The sequence below is a fragment of the Toxotes jaculatrix genome, chromosome 10, assembly GCF_017976425.1.
Source record: "Toxotes jaculatrix isolate fToxJac2 chromosome 10, fToxJac2.pri, whole genome shotgun sequence".
Lineage (NCBI taxonomy): Eukaryota > Metazoa > Chordata > Actinopteri > Toxotidae > Toxotes > Toxotes jaculatrix.
This window is the reverse complement of record NC_054403.1, coordinates 20,298,564-20,319,854: the sequence shown is the minus strand read 5'-3', so window position 1 is coordinate 20,319,854 and position 21,291 is coordinate 20,298,564. Positions and strand designations below refer to the sequence as shown.

The window sequence follows — 21,291 nt, the reverse complement described above, 5'->3', positions numbered from 1 at the left end:
GAGGAGGGACTGTACTGACTGCAAAAGATTGCTTTGATGTGTCTGCTTAGGGGCTTGAGATGGACTGCGGCTTTATCCTCATCCAGAAGACAGCTCCTCACCACATAAGCTTTAGGTTTGTTTTGTCATGTTTCTGTAGACAGTGAAGCACTAAAATAATTTATTTGGTTCTCTTGGATCAAAAACAAAATACGGTACATCAAGATTTATGCAAATATAACCCAGCCCATATAGCATGTGTGTACACTTATATATATGATATATATTTACATATGTTATACCTCCATCCCTCTTCTTATCATCTGCTCATTCAACACTTCTTGTGGTTTCTTGAAGCTAACGTAGCTGATGAATGCCTGCATGTCAATTTATGCTGTGGTTATGGGCCTTGCTGTAAGCTGAACGGTTGTGTTCAGATGCAGGAGGGGTATAAACATCATGATCAAAGCACGGTGATTGTCTCTCTCGTCTTCTTCATGTACTGTAGTCAAGGTAATGAAATGCAGTGGATGGAGAACTAAGATTGGATTTTTCGTTGCAGCCAAACTGGGGTGGTAATTGCATGACATAATGAAGCACTGCAGAGTGTGTGCATGTGCATTTTCAGCATTTAAAGAGAGGACTGCGTGTGCCTCCACATGTTGGGCTCTGCTTCCCCACACCCCCCTCCCATCCCTCTCTAAATTTAAAGGCCACTGGGAAATCTCTACAGCTGGATTCTTACAGAAGTCGACTACAGTCTAACAGTGTACACTGAACATGTAATTAGAAGCTGAAGACTGCTTGGCTGTGATGATTAATGTCTTCCATTTGCTACGTGCACCTATATGAATATGGATAGAGGTGTCAGCTCCCATCAGTCTCCATATAAATCACATCCTTTGATAGCATATGCTTGTTTTCCTGTTACCCCTAGCTCATTTCCAGCTACCATAATCTTTTTCTTCTATTAGTCATTTGCTAACTGCTTTAAGCAGCTTATGCAGTGGTGTTTTCCCTGCTATATATGGTATTAGCCTTTGGTTAGTCTTCTGTAGTTCTGACTTTCCCCTGGCTGCTCCCTCATGCTCATTAAATGCTAACTGTTGCTGCTTACGGAGTAAGTACGATTTGGTGGCATTCTCATTTTTCTCTGTGGTCATTTTGCAGACCATAGCACCATAGGAGCTACTGCATTGTAAGAGAGACATGAGAAATCCAACGGCCAGAGGGTGAGTCAATGTGCGCTTGGCCCCTGTTTATGGTCCACCTGTCCTTAAACCAAAGAGTAAAAGCTGCTGGGGTTTTGTTGCCAATCTGAATAGTGAAGTGAGGACTCAGCCCAAGAGGACGAGGTAAAGCAGACTGTCATACAGAAAAATGTTCCCTCAAAACATACAATACATCCACACACACACACACACACACACACACACACACAGTCACTGCACTCTACATGACCCATATTTTGGACATGACAGCGAGGAGGAAGGAAGTTGTAGGCATAGCCGCTGGCCTGTTTCGCTTGATCAAACTGCTGGATGGAACCAACGGCGTCATGACAAAGCCACCATGGAGCTCAGTCTACCAGGGATTTTCCGAATCACACCCATAAAGGAGGCAGCCTAACAATGCTTTGTGAAATGCCAGCTCCTCATTCACTGACGCTAATGTAGAAGTTCACTATCTAGAGGTAGAAGTTGGTTTTTACCCTTTGAAGAGAACTTTACACTGTTTGAGGACATTTTGTGTTTGTGTTGTGGTACATTCTTTCCCACTAACAGATGTGTAATGGAAAATTCTGTACCGATGGACATTAACAAGGGGGGTATTTATTATTGTGCTTTATTATATTGCAGTTGCCCACTGTGAAAGTCCCATGCTGGTTTTTATGATTATCTTGCCTCAGAAGTACAAGGGAATAATTAATAACCGTCAACTCAAAGAAGAGAAAAACACTTTGGCCCAAACATTTTTATGTAAATGTACATCTTTCCAACCCAGCTAACACATCCCAACAGCCCTTTCATGTTAACAGGTGGAGAGATATTTTAAAGTCGTAAACACTTCCCCCCAAAAAATTGCAATTTTTAAAATATTGAACAGTAAACACCAGTTAACACATTTTCTCAGACTGTGCACAGTATACAGTTTGTTAGAATGAAACCAAATTTGTTCAGAACTACTTTCCAGGTGGTATTTTCAGTACTACTGTTTGAGCCAAACACACAGTGATGTTTAATGCTTGAAAAAGCAGAGAATTTTACAGTTCAGCAGCAGATGTACTAACCGAAAGGCGCAAGTTCCAGCTTCTGAATAAGAGAGTGATATATTATAAAGTGTTTGTAACCTTACAATTGCTTTGCTTGCAGGTTGTGTACTTATCACGTTAGTCAGACAAAAAGGTGTCTATAACCTCACTTTAACCAGCTGAAGTTATTCGAGGGAAAATAAATTCCTAATGAGCAGAAAGTGTCATCCGACGATTTTACTGCAGGGGTGAAAAAAAAACAGGAGTCAGAAAATGTCACATTATGACAGGAAGTGGGAGTAAATCAGAGAAAAGGAAGGCCTAATCTAACACTGCTGTTCAGGTGATAACTCTGGAAATCACAACTGAATCCATTAGGTAATGTCTATACTCTAAAATGTTAAAATGTAAAGTTCAGAAGTTCGTACTCGACCTTGGAAAACAGCAATTGTCAAAATATTCTCACCCCAAGGTCCATAAAGTGGCTGTTCTGGGGTTTTCAATCATATGACATCAATCATCTATAATTCTATAACAACAGAGCAAACTCCTTCTACTGATGAAGGTCATTGAATATAACTGAAAACTCCACAACAGCTACTGGTCTGAACAGATCTTGAGGTCAGATTGTTTTGTCAAATGGTAAAAGGTATTTAGAAAAACAGTAGGCTATAGTTTATGTTTTCATCTGCCCTTGTGTGTGACACCAGTCAAACTGTTCCATTGCACCCATATTGCATTTCATGCACTAAAACACAAAAGAGGCTTTAACATCAGTCTGAGTGAACAAAAGTTTTCCTGTTGCCATTCTCAAATCACTGATTATGTCTTGGTAGGCAAGTCTGTGATGGAACAGAGCTGACGGTTAAGTAGAAATGTCCTCATGTTTTCTTTCTCATAGATTTGAAAAACCCACAGGCGAGACAGACGCTGGCTTTGTGAGATTTCCTCACATGCTTGAGTCCAAGAAACAACTCAGGCACTGCTCCATTTGCTTTGTGCACCTTTTCCAGGGTGATGTCTTATTCACAAGAGCCTCTTGGGGTGCTGGACACGCATTGCATGTCTTGCAGTTTTTCCAGAGAACAAAGGCATATGGCTATGGTAATCCTTTAGCCTGTTAAGGAAAAACAAGTTCAGACAGACTACAAACTAATCCTGTTTGACATACACTGTTGTACTTTCTCCATGTCTTACTATCAGGTGGATTTAATTACTCCATTGTATTAGAGAGAGAAGCAAATCCTTCCAGGTTTAACTGGAGTTGAAATTGTGTTTTGTTGGTGTAATATGCCCTGCACTGCAGACATGTATTACAAAGATTTAAAACATCTCTAAAGTGTTTTCAGGATTTACTTGTTGAGTAAGTGACAACAGCCTGACCCAGGGCCATCAACAAATTCAGTGACACATTTATCGGCGGACCACCCATTTACTGAAAAGCAAACATTTCTCTTCCAGGGAGAAGAGGCACAAGATTTGACACACTATTTCAGGAAACAATGTGGGCGTCTTGTGGGAACATTCACACAAATGGAGGGAGTCTCAGTGGTCAGACACCGAGGTGAATACATTTTCAGACTCGCATTGTGTCTGCTCAACACGATGAAGAGATGTGTCTCCAGCTTTGTTATGAATGGCGAGAAAGCTCTGAGCGTAGTGTGTGGCACGAGATAACCATGAACAAAGTATGGCCGTGCGTGACTAAAAGAGTGTGTCACCAAGCACAAAATCACGATAAAATCACGTCTTTTGAACATCAGCCCAGACATCCAATTTGTGTCCTCCAAAGAGCTATAATAAAATGTCACATTCATTCTTCTTGACCATGATGTCAACATATCTTTACGCAATGTCAATGTGACTTCCAATTTGACGTCATTAAGACTTGGGCATTTCAATATCAGCTGCATAACCTTGAAATGACAAATTTCAACTGTCTGCAACACACATGTTGCTTGTGACTGCAGCAACGTTAAGCGAATGCACGATATCCTGTCTTTAAATTACTGGAGGACAGTAATGGAGGACAGTATAAACTATGTATTGTCCAGACTGATATCCGAAGGACCTAATGGGCTAGAGCTGAGCCTGGTTTGGAAGGTTTCAGTTTATAAGTATTACTTTTAAACATTCAGTGTTACTGTTAATTGATAAAAAGGAAGTTAATATGAATATAATATCAGCCTAGCCCCACAAACATGATTTCAACAACTAACATGAATCTGTGCTTTCAGGGGAAGACAAACGCCTGCCAGGCCATTGATTAAATCAAGAAAAGTGGAGTTAATTAAAGGCTCAGGATAGGATCTAACAGGCTCATAAACTTTGTGATAAATATGGTACGGACTACTTTCAGTCTGAAACTTGATATTTTGCGCAGAGCTTGCCATGCTGCTACTGTTTAAATGTTTAGTATCCCATCTTACATTTGATTAAAAGAGGTGCAAAACAAGGGTGTCCACTTTGGCTCCATATGTTTGCCCATGTGATAAACCACTCAAAACTGGCAAATAAATAACATGCACAACACTATTAAGCACATTTGGAAAAGAGAAGCATAACAGCAATAACTCAAAATGCTTTTTTTTTCAAACCATGGCATTGTCTTGCTATTCTAACATGGCCCACAAACTTTCTGTAAATGAATAAGCGCTCTAGGATTACTAATTTGGTTTAACAGTACTATGTTTAATGAGATCTATTTAATTGGTTTTGTCCAAAACGAGGCTTACTTGCAGTATCTCTTTCTCAGTTCTGGGGATCCATGAAGCAGCGATTTCATTCTGCTTCAGTGACAGATGATGTGAAATAATAAGACTGTGAGGAGCTGGAATGTCTAAACTCTGACATCTAAATAAGGTTTACTTAACAGCAGTGCTCCTGGTTGTAAACTGCAGACTGCAATTATTTTTGTGAACACATCCCTGGTAGAGACATAGTCAAAGTTGCATCCTTTCAAAATCAGCCTCTATATGAAGCTGTGTACCAATACAATCCAAAATATCCTTGGGCTTAGAAACAACACCTTCCAGAGCTAAAACTGTTGTGTTCTACTCTTGAGAAAAACTTGGTTCAGCTATTGTCAAAGTCAGCTATTGTTTTTTTAGTTCTTTTTTTAGGACACGGTGATATCATTATAGTTGAATACTGCACTTCACCTGTCAAGGACAACTAGTCATCTCACTAATGTGTGGAGAAAAAAAAGTCTTCCAGTGAACCAGAGGTCAGAGAGCAAGGGATTTGTAGAAGTACATGATCTGTGGTGTTTTACCCTTGAAGCAGCTTTGCACAGTCACCTGCAGGCTACTTATATCACAAAATGTCAGATAATGGACACAGACAATGTATTCAACCATCAATGCACGGCTATTTTTTGGGAAACGTACCATTGAGGAATCAGATCTCTTGCTGTTTCAACGGAGGGAGCTAACTATTAATATAATAAACATTTAATTGCACAGCTATTGTGTTTCATACACAAAACAACACACTGACACACTGATCAATGTATCTCTCAAGCTTTTCTGTTCCCGAAGGTGAAACTGTGACAAGTGCTAGTGTATATAATTCGGTTTTTCCTGTAGTGTGTGAGAGTTAGAGTGAGCCCTAACATCAGGTAGTAATTCATTCGGTGTGTAGAGGAATTACACAGGCTCCTGCTTTGTATCCCAACATGGACCACTCTCATTTCATGCTGCTGTAGAGGAGAGGCCCTCTTATACTGCCATTGTGTTATCTGACGAACACAGCTGTAATCCCCCTATACGACCCTCTCAACCCCCTTTACCACCTGACAAATTCTGCTTCACTGCTCATGTGTTACCTCAGCTGGAGTAAAATGGAAGGAGAGGAACCTTTTTCTGTTGTTTAGGCTTTTATTTTCACTGCAGGAAGGCCTCAGTTTCTTTTATACGAGTGACCTGGGTGTTATTATGTACCATTTCTGAAAGGATCACAGTGGGTACACGAGCCACACAGTGGCTTCTTTAATCAGTGAGCTGTTACGTTGCAGTCTTAGGAATGCCCTTCAATGACTGCAACAAGTGCATCATTGCAAAAAATGTTAATAGTATGAGCAAATATCTTTCTAATGCCCACTTCTCTGTAATACTGTGTGTTATTTCCTCCCATAACTCCCTTGGACAGGGTAGTTTGGTAAAGTTGGGCTGCCAGCACTACAATACGCAGAACTTTCACAGTCACGATTCACAGATGATTATAGCAGTGAAAACTAAGGTCATGAGTGTCTCTACTCTACATAAACTTTCAAAGCAAAAAATGAAATAATTTCTTGAAAAAAAATAATTTCAAAGGTCTTACAATAAAAATAATCCATTTGACTTAATTAAGACAAGGTTAAGGAATTAAATCTATTTTCTGAATGAATGATTAGAATGAGTTAAGTCTGACAAAATCTTGAACCTTTTTCAAAAGTCCCTATATGTAACTTGTTTGTCTGATGGCTCCGTTCTCTGTTTTTCATTTTTTAAAAATAATTGCAAAGTCTCAATCTGAATCTTCTCTTATACTGAACTCTAGCACACTGGTAAAATAGCCAAAATGACCAAAATTAAAGTTAATGGGTTTAGACAGAGGTGTAATTTTTGCTTTGAATTAGTGACTAATATGTGTAGTATGCTCTACTACTGTTGGCTTTAGCCTTCAGGATTTGGCTGATAAATTACAGGCCTATGTAATTACTGATTGATTGCAGCACGGTCATTCTAAATGAATCAGTTAATGAGCTTTTGATTCAATTACAAAGCTGATCTTCAGTTTGACTGCACTACCCACAGTTTCTTTTCGTCCAACCATTTATTATGAGGTCTGGTTTTTGTCGGCCAGACTTCGCCTTCTGCCTTAAAGGGAAGTTTAATCAGCATGGACTGTATGGTCAGACATGATGGAGGGTTTCATAATGGGCCACCACTTCATGTTCCTAATTGCAGAGAACAAAATGACCTACAGTGGTGAACCTCAGAGCCAAAGTGCTGCTCTAGTCAATAAGTGGCCATTTTAATCTGCCAGGGCCAGAGAAGAAGAGTGGAGAGGTTCACATAATTGCATTACCCTACCACTGTGTCACACAGTTTTTACTGACAAACTGACAAGACTGACAATGTATGCTGCGTTCTTTTGGTTTGTGCACAGAGAGAAACAGTCTGCAGCAAAGAATCGCTTGTATTTGTAGGTACAACTGTGATTTTTTTTTTTCCCTACCTACATCACTGTCTCTTCCAACTTCTTTGGTTGAAGTTGCTTTGAGTCTTCTTGCATTGCAGTTTGCAGGGCTGTGGTAGTTTGTGGCCATAAGGTGGCAAATGTAACGCAGTGCTTTGTTTTACTATAGGCCTAATTTTTTATCCTACGCATGTGTGAAGCGAGTGATGTGCAGGACGCACAAAAACACATTTGATTTGAACGTATGCCTGAAAGGTTTCGGTGGTTCCCTCCATGACTAACAGACAATGTTGCATTTTAATGCTCTCCCAGCTTAGCATTAGCCAGCTACATATCTGCAGAGATTAAAAGTTTACCCTGAGCTGATGCGCATCAGTTACACTTCATGATGCATTTATTATTCAGTGGCTCTGGGTTTTGATTTCTGCTGGCAGCAGAGGCATGTCACAGACACATGGTTTAGTGTGGGCAAGGAAACAGCGGGGAGAGATACCCATTTCTCTTCCAAACTTTATGTAAGATGTCACTGATTATAGCTTTTAAACTCATGGTGAGATTCTTAATAAGAGAAGAGATCATCATACAGATAATTGGCATATTTCAGGAGATGCACTCCCTGAAGACAAAACCACTATCTTTATCCCCGAGCATCCGGCTCTCAGTGAAAATTACTTTGTCTTAAGATGTGGCAGAGGAGATGGAAACGCACATTTCATATAACAGAAACGGGGAAAGGTCACATGTGGTTTGATTGAAATGGGCAGAAAACCATCAGTCACATCTCTCTGCTCGGGGTGTCAGCCGAACACTGAAGGTGCTGGCTGACTGCTAGAGACCATCAGTAAGCTGTCACCTCCACCACATATCCAAACACAGATTTAATGCCCAGTGAAGCAATGGGCAGGTCTGTGTCAACTCCTGCTTTCTTGTCTGGGATTTTTAGAGTAGTCTGTGTGGCCAAGTATGTGTGCTCACCAACTCCCCTTTTTAATAAAAGTTGTAAATTTATAATCAGGAGGAAAGTTCCTTTGTTTGGCTTAAAGTCAGTGTTGCAGTGACTTTTTCTGGCTGCAAAGACAGTTCCTTTAAATTATAATAACTATATTATGAATTAAAAATTAAACTAGTTGTGGAAAAAACAAATCCTGACATTCCCCTGAGAACGAGCACAATGAATCATGCCTTGTTTTGAAGTTTTATTTAACAAGCTACAATTAAATCCTCAGCATATCCTCAAAGGAATTTAAAGCTTACCAGCACAAAAATATAAACTCTTTGTTTATCTTTTGATGAATTTTCTTTGTATCCCTGGTCTTCATATTTCATTGATAAGTATACCACTACTGTTCACGGTGGCGCTGGCTGTGGAGAGCAAACCGTCTGTTCGACTCTTGTCTCCAGCTTGGCTCTCATTTTTTAGTCATTAACTCACGTAAACATCCCATCTGTCCTCCTTTCATGCTTCCTTTTCGTCAGCACTCCTCGCTGCTCTAGTCTGTGTATCAGCCAAGTGTGTGGGGATTTCCTGTGTTTTCAGAAAGGATAAGAGAGCCCCAGAAGTGTCTGTGACACTCTAACTCAAGGTGAAATTGCTGCTACACTCAATTGACAATGTTTTGTTTTTGTTTTTTTTCCACTGGCATGTACAATTGTCCTTTTGAAAACGATTAACAAGCGAAACCCTGCGTGTGAGCTCAAACCAGGTCATTATTTCATGTATTTATTTTTTAATTAATTACCTGCTTTAATTTCACTTTAAACAAGTATACATTTCTTTTAAAGGTATGTTTTTCTTTTAGTGAAAAACAATTCACAGGTGGAAATCGCATTTTTTACTCATCAAAGTTTTTACACACACATTTTTTGGACAAACCACGTCACTTGTGGTTTGTGAAGCGTTTAAAGTGAAGGCACACAATAATTGCAGTCCTTCTTCCCTCTACTGTTTACTAGCCTCCAGATACCAGCTGGGACTACCATCAGAATTTAATTAAAAACTATCACAGAAAGATTGCGTCCTCGCCCAACAACTGAGCTTTTGAAGTTTGGGTTGGCTAAATTGTGTTTACTTCTTTCCAGAATGTTTTCTGCAGGGAACACTTTTGCGGCTGCTGTTTAACAGGTGTTTCTTGATGGAAGCAATTTGACTGTGACATTTTACGCAAACATTAAAATATAGTTACTCTTTGCCTTTCTCTCTAGAAAGCCCTTGTCCACCATACCTTTAAGTTTGTGAGTCTACATCTTGATTCACAATGAGTGCAACAGCTGCATAAGCTCCAGGTCAATGATCAGTAGCTTTAAGGCCACAGTGAACTTCATCCAAGTGTCTTCACAGATTATGTGGCTCTAGGGGCTTGGTGATGTAGTGACTTCTCTCAGAGCTTCTTTCTATTTTCTCTGAACTGGGCTGTTTTTTCACCTGGCATTTTGTTCTCTGGGCTGTACGTCATTTCATTCAATAAGGAATTATTGAGAAAAAAGGCTCTCTGAGCTGTGAGCTTGCTTTCAGCTGCCTGTCACGTTTTTCAGCTGTCAGGTGGCAAGCTTGCTAGTGATACAATAAGTTCACACAGTTTATTCAGACGTAATTTATCTGTGTGGCTGACTCCTCTCTCATAACTGACTGCAAACCATTCCTGAACAGTTTATATTCTGACAGAGGAGGGAAGTAAAAGTGGATGGTACAACACAGCTAATGAGCTGTGTTGAGCTTCCTACACTTTTGGTCCCTCTGGTTCTCTGTTCCCTCAAAGGTCACCGTCAAGACAGTTCGCTATTGGTCAATAGTGTGAATTTGCGCATCAAAATTCACAAGAGTTGAACTGGATATGAAAACTTTGCATGGATGTACTTCACCCCCACATGCACATCCACGGATTATGGCGATTTCATTGTAATGAACTGGTTTCATTTTGCTGTTTTTAAACCCTTACACAACAAACAACAACTTTAGAAGGCAATTCTACACTTAAACATCTGGGAAGGTTAACATTAGTACAATCTAGGCATCAGCTTCAGCCATTTGAGGAAAAAAGTTCTGCTGCCCTAGGCATCCCATTTGCCCACCAGAATGCTCTTAAAATGAGAAGTCTGTTCAGGGAAAAAAACGTTAGGTGCATTGAAGGATAGCTGTCCTAAGAGACGTCATTTGGTACAAAATGTTATCACCCATTGCTCTTCACACTGACCAGACCCATTCCCAAACCTTCTTCCTCTCTTGCAGTTTACACTCTCTGACTTGCAATTTAAAAAAAAAACTCATTGATATGATGCCTGACAACCGATAGGCAGCTGATTTGTGGTATGAATGGACTCTTAATGAGGCTCCTCATTGTAATTTTTAACAACTTTCATTGAATGCAAGAATGCACACAAGAATGTTCCCACACGTCAAAAAGTTCACTTTCCGACTGAAAGTAGTCAGTAAACAGGAGTTCTGAAAATGAAAATAATGACTTCTCAGCCTTAAGCACAGATTTTTGAACACTAGAGAGTCTAGATGGCTTTGCTCTTTGATTATGAAATTTGACATTTAAAGTTGATTGTTTAGATGTCTGAACGTTTTTCTGTTATCTCAGTGGCATATATATCATCTTAATTGGGCCAGATATCCATGAGGATACAAGAGACTTGCCACCAAACCACAAAATGGGCCCAGAAATGCAAATCTTGAATAGTTTTTTAACAATGTTCGCACTTTTGTTGTGGATTTTTTTTTTCTGTAAGAACTTTCTCAGTAAAGTAAGAAAAAAAAACTTTCCTTGTTATGTCCTTAACTGGGTTGCTTTTTTTTTGCTAACGTTAATTTCCAAAGATGCTACTTGTAATTTATTTATTTTGATAACTCTGCTACTGACCCACTTTCTGAAGATGTGATGACTTTAAGTTTATGATCAAGTAAAGCCATTATCTACTTGAAATAATTCATTACAGCTAAGAGGAAAAGACAGTAAGCCTCCTGCAAATGTGCCTCTCTCTTTCTCATATGCACACGCAGACGCACTATAAATGGACACCCACTAATCAGGCATGTGAGGACCAAGCTCCACTGGATGATAAGACTTATTCTCTGATTTTTCCAGTTCTGACTCATGATCTCTCACTGGCTGGAGGCAAGGACAGAAGGGATCCTTGGTGAGATTCTCTGCCCTTCACCTCAATGCGATTCACTGCGCTTCACTCTGTTTGCCAATGAACTGACACACATCAGATGACCAGTGGACACGGATACATTTGCACAATTTGTGTGTCCACTGTTGTGATTTCCCATACTAGTGAAGTCAGTATGTGTGATAGTTTTAGGTCTTTATTATATTAATGGCATACAACCTTTATAGAAGGGAACAAAATTTGCCAGTGAGCTGCTTTTAGAGATGACATTCTTAGGACGACATTGAACCAAAAACCAAACTTGCACAAATCCAAACTGCTTTGAATCAGCCTATTGTGAGAAAATGCGAGTAGCACACACAACTTGAGCTCAATGCCAGATGGCAGAGCCTGCAAATCACAGAGTTAACTACAGTATATGATACGTTAAGTGTCTTTGTAGTCCCCAGCTGAGTGATCACAATTTAAACTGGTGCTGGGCTGCGCACCTCCAAACAGGCCTTTTACACAGCCAACATTTTGACTCTTAGAGTAAAAAGGTGCAGTTTTTACTCAGGTCTATAGGTCTGCTGGCAACAGTCCACAAGATTAGTGGCTACACCAGCCAACTGCCACTGTGGTAAATGGATTTGTTCTTCACCTGACATAGACTAACCTGAAGAAGATGACTTCTTTTGGTGGGTGACAGTAGGTTTGCAGCGCCGTGGACATAAAGTGTGACATGAAGCACAGTCTTGCTTGCATAGATTATGCCTCCCTGCCATCCAACTAAATTCCCAGGTGCTTATTGTATAGTGCAATAGCAAGTATCACCACCACTGTTGCAACAGTGTGATTTTTGTCTTGACAACTGACTTCACGGCATTTAACAATGCAGAATACAGACTTCTTTTGTTGAATGAAAAAATGGATTTTGTGTGTGATTTCTCTATTTAACATTTCTATAGTATCTATTCATTGAGAAACGTAGGTAAGGTATCAGCACTAGTATCATACATTCCCAATGATTTCCACCCTAACTTTAAACAAGTCCAGTCTCAAATTAATCAATTAATTAATTAATCAAAAAGGAAAATTGTAACTAGTTACACCACCAAATTTGTGCACACTGCGGCTATCAAATCAAATCCAGTGAAACATCAATTGACAACTATGCATTTTAAATTTCATTAGTTCTGTGTTTCTTCTATGAAAGGACATTTAAAGGAACCTGCTCAGACTTCCAACCAACCAACCCCAGTGGCAGAATACTGGTTCAGGCAACCAGGCAGATACAGGGTTTCCTTTTGAGCTGACATTCAAGTCTAACAGACCTGAAGTGCTGCAACAATGTAAGACATGACACAGCAGTGTCTCTCTCTCTCTCTCTCTCTCTCTCTCTCTCTCTCTAACACACACACAGACCCCTTAACCCCTCGGCCATCACCTTCTCTGACTATGATATGAACTTTGTTATTTATTACAGCCTTCGTTCCTGTTTCTCATTTCCTCTTGTCGACAACCATCCAGTCCGAAACCAATCATGCCAATCGAGTTTCTGGACTATTTTACATGACAATCTCTATTTCACATCTTTTACAACAATTCCTGTCTCTCACACCTACTGCCCCCCCCCCCCCCCCCCCCCCCCCACCTTCCACTCCTCTCTTCATCTCATCTCCTCTTTCCTATCTGAACCATTTCTCTCCATCTCCCAGCCCGTCCCCCACTTTACTAATCTCCCCGCTGCCTCAAGCTAAATGAATCACCCTCGCATTTCTCTCCATCCCAGTTTGCCCCATTCCCATTTTGACTCTCCATCTCTTCCCCCTGCCTCACCACACCCCTATCAGATTCTGCCTGTCTTGTACACCTGCCCTCCTCTTCCTTCTCGATCCCTTCCTTTTGCCACTCTCTCCTCCCCCTCATTCTCTCCATACATGGTGAGCAGAGAAGCTGGTAGGAGAGCATATAATTTCTCAGAGGAGGTGCTGTCAGTTGACTGCTCTCCAGGCTAAGAGCTGCTCTCCTTGCCCCTGGGTTCACGGAGTCACGGCTCTGTTCCGCTCCAGGATTATGCAGATCTTAATTCCCTTCCACTCACACCTGAGGGTTGGCAGGGCATGAAATAAGGAAAGTGTTCACTGCAAATAAAAGTTTTTGCCACCAAGAGGGGGAGAGAGAGATAGAGAGGGAGGAAGAGGGCAAGGATGTATGGAAAGGGGAAGGAAGATCGAAAAGGAAAGAAAAAAGGGGAGCTTGGTTTCTTGTAGATGGTCTGAGTGAATGAGGGGAGGAAGAGAGACATGAGGAGTGTGGCAGTGTGCAAACCAAGAGAGAAAGAAAGAAAGAGGCAGGTGTTTTTATTTTGTCTGTCCCCAAACAACTTGAATCTACTTTAATTGAATCTTCTCTGCACATGTGTCATGCATGCTTGACTCTATTTCATGCTCTTACTGAAAACATGAATCCAAATGCTTAGTATGCACAACATTTTTCAGGTTTCAGTCAGCAAGCAATGAATGGGTTGTTTCCCAGTGAGCTCTTTGTTCACGTTGTTGGTAAATTGTTAATCACCCCATGAATATCATATCACTCACTGGGGTCTTGACGTTACCTTTTAACCTCCTCAAAAAGCCACCAATCAGCCCTGCAATGCAAGCAGGAATTCCACAGGTAGTTTGAGACCAGGGCAGGTTTTAAGGCAATAGTATGTGATATTTCTTGCGATCCTTAATTTGTGCAAGTAGGCTTATTACTCATTTACATTTGCTGCCAGTTTACAAACTGCGACCATGATATTAAATTCTGATTTTCAGAGTCAGTGCCGAGAGATCAGAGTTTGCTCCGTGCGTAAAAAAAAAAAAAAAACCCCACTGGATTTTTTTTTTTTTTTTTTGTGAAATCGTGCTCAACTCGGCGCGCATGTACCGCTCTGTGGTAGGATATGTCCCATTTTTCTCATTTATTAATATCTTATTAATTGTCAACGATATTTTTTTTGGGGGGGGAGGGGGCGTCAGTCGGCTGTAGGTAACATCAAACCTTTCCTTCGCACCAACATCACAACGTTTTGCGTGCGATGTTCGCTTCTCTGAAGAGCTGCATCTACGCATCAAGTTAAAAAGTCTATAAAATGACAGATGTGTTGTGAACAGCCAGCAGCGTCGAAAAGTTGATGCAAAACAGTTAGCCAGAGAGAAAACAACTCGCACAAACAAAAAAAAATAAAAATAAAAAAGACCATAATGAATGTTAGTGCGCCTCACCTGATAAAGCCTCCTTGGAAAAAGCAGAAAGACAAGACATATAGAATCCGAATGACCTGTGGGAGCATCCTCTGGCTCAAAATCTCTCCTCAGTCCCGTTGAATAACTTGCAGAAAATAAATTTCGGAAATCAGCAAATCCGCTGAGCAGCCTGTGAGACTGGGTTAGAGGAGGAAGGCATCGTCTCTCTCAGTGATCCAAGCTTGTCTTTGGGGAAACTTCTCCCCCTCCCACCAAGTCCAGAGGGCTGCACACATCCACGCAGCAAGCTCTCTGCTTCAGGCTGGTCAGTCAGTCGGTGCGTTGGTGCTTGTGTTGAAGGGGAGTGTCGGTTTGCGTGTCACTGTGAATGTGTGTTTTCTCTGAAAGTGTGGTTTTGCCTGTGTGTGTTTTTTTTTCCTGGTGTATTCCCCTCTCGCTTCCAAAAAATTAAAAAGGGGGTGAAGATTTAAAGGAAAAGCAGCTTCAGTTTTGATGGCCTCTTCATGTGTAATTAGCTTTAATTAGGATGGAGGCAGTGATGGCTGTGATGATGAGCTAAATTACAGTGTTGGACACACTGCAATTTAGCTGATGACCAGTCTGGAGTGAATCTCTAATAAAAATGTCAGTTTGGAAATGTTGGAGGAGGAAGTCTCCAAGAGTGTGTGTGTGTGTGTGTGTGTTATGTGTGTGTGTGTGTGTAGCCTATGCAGAGCTTGTATAATGGGCTTAAAATGGTGTCCGAAAGTTTGAGACTCGACTTAATATAGTACACACTGAGTCAGTGCCTCTGAATGAATGTAACTTAAGAGGTTTTTGGTTCCTTTATTAAGCCAATGTGGGCCTCTAAGGCCACTAGAGGGCAGAGCATGTGGAGATAGTTTTTGTATAAATGGAGAGGACTTGAAGCTGCACTTGAAGCAATGGACATAGCTTAATGTGAAAGAAGTTTGCGATAGTGAGAAACATCAAACGTCGCTCTCCTCAGTCTTTGTTGCGGCCACAGCAGGCAGCTGTTTCCAGCGAAAACAAACCCACGACTCCAAGTGAATGTTAACTGTATTCCATGTCTGTTTCAAAACAACTTTATAAGTTTAAAGAATATCACATTCAATACTATTAATTAGAAGTAATTTAGTACCCCCAAGGACCTGATGGTGTTCATCTTTAATAATATGTCATATGTCATGTTTTCAGCTTGTTCTGCTGACCCTGAATGGATAAATAAATGGATTTCAGATTGGGCACCTAAAGCAACATGGTGGCAGAGCATAGCAATACTTAAAAAAAAGAACATTAATGAAATGTTCTGGGATGAAACAGTGGTCTCTGGCATGAAAGTTACTCACCAACATTGATATTCTCTGCACCCAACCTACTTCAGAAGCACTGACACATTTGGTATCAGAGAAGAAGCTTTAGCATATAATCATTAATGTAAATTTTGTGGGTTTTGTTACTTTTCAGCTGACAAAGTTTATTCAACAAATTACAAGGCCCTTTTTCAGACATCGCGAAGCAGCTGGACGTCTCAAACAATCCCACCATCCTTCTACTCGTGGGAATGGGTTCTGTCTTTCCCAATGGCGAATAAATCTCTGTGTCGATTACATACCTACTATGAGTCTTTCAAATGCGCTGTGACTCAGGTTATAGATCAGCGTATCTGCACTCTCAGTGTCCATTAAAGGCTCTGTATTAGAGATCACAGGGCAGTAGCACTTTGTGACACATCACTCATAGGGTTTGACCATTAAATTGCTTCTGTTGCAGTCATTCATCTTCCCGAGTGGGTTGCACCCAGCAGATCTAGTGTTTCCTAAGCAGGCAGCTGTGTCACCCTTTTCTTGTTCTCTTTATATGGGAAAACAGAGCAGATTAACCTTTACCTTAAACAATTACTCAGTCTCCTGGTTCCTCTTCCGCTGTGGCAGTGGTATTAAAGATGCATTAGATTTTTCTGTTCTTATGAAGAACTGGAAAACCATGAACCGCTTTGCCTTTTCAGTCTGATAGTTAATTTAGATCAGTTTTTATTAATATCAGCCAAATGCTGCTTTTATAAAGTTTAACTCTGCTACATGAGCTGGCATGCAGACTTTCATCCCAGTTGTAGAAGTCAAAAGACTTGTTAAATATTAGATTTATTGAGGCAGTTTATTAAAATGCCTCCCATGGTTTCTGGTAGCTGAAATGGTAATGGTGTCAGACACTGGTGTAATGTTCTGCTTCTTTTCTACCGCCTCGCATTTCTTTTTATTTTCTGCCAGCTGTAGAAACCTGAGAGGCCAGCTCTGTAGTGTGGTGAGGATGTGTAGACGAGGGAGGTGGAGATGGGGTGAGTAGATGTGGAGACGACCATGGAGAGAAACACAGAGAGAGGAAATGAAAAGATGAGGGCTTCTGTCACTGGCAGCGAGACTGTTGTTGCTGCTTTCTTAGCCAGTTGGCTAGCAGTGGAGCTCTAAAATGAGCGCTGACATCTGGGGCTAGAGAGTATGTCACCCAACCACTGGCCACTGTCACCCACCAAATTTCCACAAGGGAACGCAGTTCTCGCCAAATTAAGATGAATATTAATGCCACATGTGCCATTAGTTAGTTGAGGCCTGGCTCAAGTTACTGGAATTTGTTTGTGACTTACAGCTCTGTGTGTACTATATAAAAATGTTTTTTAAAAGATTTCCCTGTCTGTGGCCTCAAGCATTTATTCCTACTGCAGATGCAAATCTTTTAAAGGAGTCGCTAGGCATTTTTTGGGAAATACACTTGCACAGATAGTACTTTTGTCCCACAGCGAGAAGGTTCAGAAACGCCCTGATTCGGATCATCAAACTCCCAGCAAGAAAGCAAATAAACATTTTCCCAAAATACCTGAATACTCCTTTAAAAACATATCACAAATGCATAGTTTCATTGAAAAAACTTTGTTAAAACAGCAGGGCAGTGCAGTTTTTACTCAGCATACCAGTACATATTTGCTATGGCACAGATTAACAAGGATCATTTCATTGTTTGTTCTCAATAACAACAATATAAATTATTTCCAGCCTTATGCTTTAAGACACCCAGACTGTACACTAACTGAAAACAAGCTACTGTATACCCACCTTACTTAAACTTTTTTTTTTTTTTTTATGTTACCACCTCAGTGATGTCAGTAGTGAATGCTGAAAATGTCAACCTTTTTATCTTGCCTGTCACTCCGTCACCTCTCACTCTGCCCTGATCTCAGCTTCGTAGATTAACGGCTGGTTTGCCAGTGAAAGGTCAGATTCCAGCTGTGATGATCACTCCGTCCTTTTTTCCCTTTCACCCATGCGACTGACTTTCTTTGACCAGCCCTACCTTAATATAACCATGAGCCATGCCTCTGTTTTATTCATGGTCACATACCAAACTTGACCTTTTTAACACAGTAACCTAAGGAGACAGTGTTTGAGATTGGCTCTAATATTTCCCCACACAACCTCACAGGCTTGTTTCTTTACTTGAGGTCTGTAATGGAAAAAAATAAATCACAGACTGTGATTTAGACTGATGAGTGGAAATCGCTTCAAAATGTGTGTGTAATTCTCTATCGACTGTCTATTATGTTGTCATCGTGTACAGCATTTGTACATCATTTGCTGTGAAAGTGGTTTTTAGCTGGCAAAATTATACCTTAGGAGGTTTTCACCCCCTTAGTCCTAGAGAAATGGCTGCTCAGCCTGGCACAAAATCCCAATCTTGAACCATCCCCTGAGGGACTGACCTGTGGCTGGAGTAGCCTGTTTGTGGCCTAACCTCTTTCTTATCCTCCACTGCAGAGTAAATAACATTCTGCATGGCTGTCTGGGTCGGTCAGACTAGGCGAATACAAAAAGCTTTGTGCAGCGGTCCATGCTGTTTATGGCCTAAAGAGGTGATTATCCTTAAAATGTTTAGAGAAACTTACATGGAGACAAGGTTAAGGTGCCATCCTCTCTGGTTGTATTTCAGCTGTCTGGATTTAGGACTGTGGTAACAAATGGCTCTCCTCTTTCTTCCATGTACGTGTCTTGGCACCCTTTATAAGTTTCTTCCTGTCATTGGAAATAGAATTCAGGATGATAATGAACCTGGTAGAGTTTAACATTTGCATCATGTGCAAATTATTTGTCAAGGTGTTGACATTGTTGTTAAGGTGACAAATATGCATCCAATACAAATGATCAGTGTCCTGTTTCAAGATATTTTATTTCTTCAATACAAACATTTAAAGAACAAAAACAAATTCAAGTGAAGGACTTCAATCACACAAATCATTCAGTAACTTCTTCTGACATTGACATAATAGATCCCAAATGTCACTTTTAATGTTTTTAGTAGTGTTTAACTAAAACTGCTAATTTTTAAACCCAGTCTTCAGACTTATCTTTTTAGCCAAACTTTTTAGTGTTTAGTAGTAATTTAGTGTTTTTCTTCTTTATATAAAATGTCCTTGTGTTATGTGAACAGGGCTTCAACTGAAAATTGTTGTTGTTAATAACAACAATAGCTCTTTTTTTCATTTACTGAAGTTTTTCTTTTGGTTTTATACTCTGTGATGTTCTGTGGTCTCATTTAGTCATTTTTGTCATGATCATGTACATGAAAGGAACGTTTTGATAAGGTTTTCTAGAAGGTACTTGGATAAACCTAAAAATCTAAAAACTACCCACCATTCAGTGAAGAACGTGCTTGGTCATATCTAAACTCCTCATACATAAATATGGGACTCAAGTCCATTTCCACTTAATCCTCATGGCCTTTGCCGTTTACTCAATAATGTTTTCAGCTCCGAAAACTTGACTTTAAGCAAACTTTATTTAAAAGCAAAGTGTGCTGTAGATGTTTTGTTAGTATCATACCTGTGAGGGATGAATTTTCCCCATGTACAGGTAAATGTGCCCCAGGTCTTCACAGATGTACAAAGCGAAGGAATAATCCAGGCAGACATGACCATCAGTCTGCATAAAGCATCCATTCAATTTGTACAACCAGCCAAAGTAGACAGCCAATTCATAAGGACGCTGATAGGCTTTGACAGATGGACATGGTCGCCACGAAGAAAATGACAGGGCAATACAGAGTCAGTCAGAGTCAGTCAGCCAAATTATTGGAAGATTACAATGTCAAAGTAAGTTTAACACAATATGGGCTCCACATGTTATTCATATTAGTGGTACTCAAAGACTCTTTTATGATTCCTGAGCACGTAGTTCACTGCAGCAACCACAGCCTTCCATTCAAAGGCAGTCTCCTTCAAAGAACTTATGAAAGGAGAAAAACTGTCTAGAAGGAACTACCACCTGTATTGTAATGAGAGTTATGGGTTTGGCTTCTTTTCAGTGAGTCCATTTTTTTATTAGAAGTCTGCGATACAAGATACAAGACAGTCTGAAAAGCCATTATTAGACACTTCACAACATTCATTGTTTCTGTGTATATCTGAAGTTTGATCTAGAAGACTTTCTGCTTCTCATCAGACATGTTTGTGTTTGTGTATTGTCTTGCTGGATAAGATAAAATGTAGATGGAGAAAACTAAGCTTCACAGTGTGTGGTTAAGCTTTCATCCTGGAAGAGTTGTAACACATTGTCATATTGAGCTAATATAAAACACAGAAACATGTGCATATTAAAGGAATGCTATGAAGATTGAAATCACTGTCGTGTCTGCACACTTGAAGCTACCGTCAGCAGTTGGTTAGCTTAGATTAGAAATGGCTTTTTAGAAAGAATACATGAGGCATCACCAAATCAGTGATCAGGCGGCTTTCAAATAAATTCCCAGTTTAACAAAACTACACAATTAACTTGTTTAGAGGTGAAAAGAAAGGTGAATGTCAAAGTTATTACTCGAACTGTCAGCTGTCAAGGTCCACGTTTTGCAGCGCTTCCTCCTAGTTCAACTTTGGCCTAACCTACTTATCCAAGTTTTACTGTCTTATCCTCCACATGGGAATACCCGTGCCCTGTGTAATGCTATGTTTAGCAATATTGCCATGTCCATGTATTACTACCATGAAGCTTGGGGGTGAGTAACTCCCCACACATGAAAACTGTTCTCCAAAACACAAGCCTTTATGCACTAAAAAATAAGCAATTGTTGAAATGTAGTTCACTTCACTGGCTCTGAGTCAAGCATCCATTGAAGCAGGCAGCCTTTAGCAGTTGACTGACATATAATTACAAATAAAACTCAAAAGCACCACATTATCCAGACTCAGATATGATTTAACCCAGATGGGGAAAAAAAAATAACATGCACAATGTCTCTGACCTGCTGTATGCCAGTCTCTGACCTGTGTCAGACGAACATGGCATCTTCTGATATTGCCAAACAACTGTACAGAGTCTAGTCAAAGCCTGATGGTAGGTCTGGTATGTTCAGCAGTGGTATAAATAGATGAACAAACTTAAATGGAAAGAAAAGGTCAAACATTGACAGACATGAATATGGTGACATGGGTTAGGTATGTCACTGAGAGAAAGGTCACTAATGAATGTCTTGGAGGCCTGATCAAAGGTA

General features: G+C 40.3%; 1 protein-coding gene across 1 annotated transcript in view; it reads right to left on the bottom strand.

Annotated features, from left to right (window-relative positions):
- Nucleotides 1-15,032, bottom strand: part of glra4a (glycine receptor, alpha 4a) — a 41,572-nt gene extending 26,540 nt beyond the window's left edge. Inside the window, 3 exon segments of the mRNA XM_041048092.1 lie at nt 14,776-14,857; nt 14,860-14,897; nt 14,899-15,032. Coding sequence (XP_040904026.1) covers nt 14,776-14,857; nt 14,860-14,897; nt 14,899-15,032 — 254 coding nt within the window.
- Between the last annotated feature and the right edge of the window lie 6,259 nt (nt 15,033-21,291).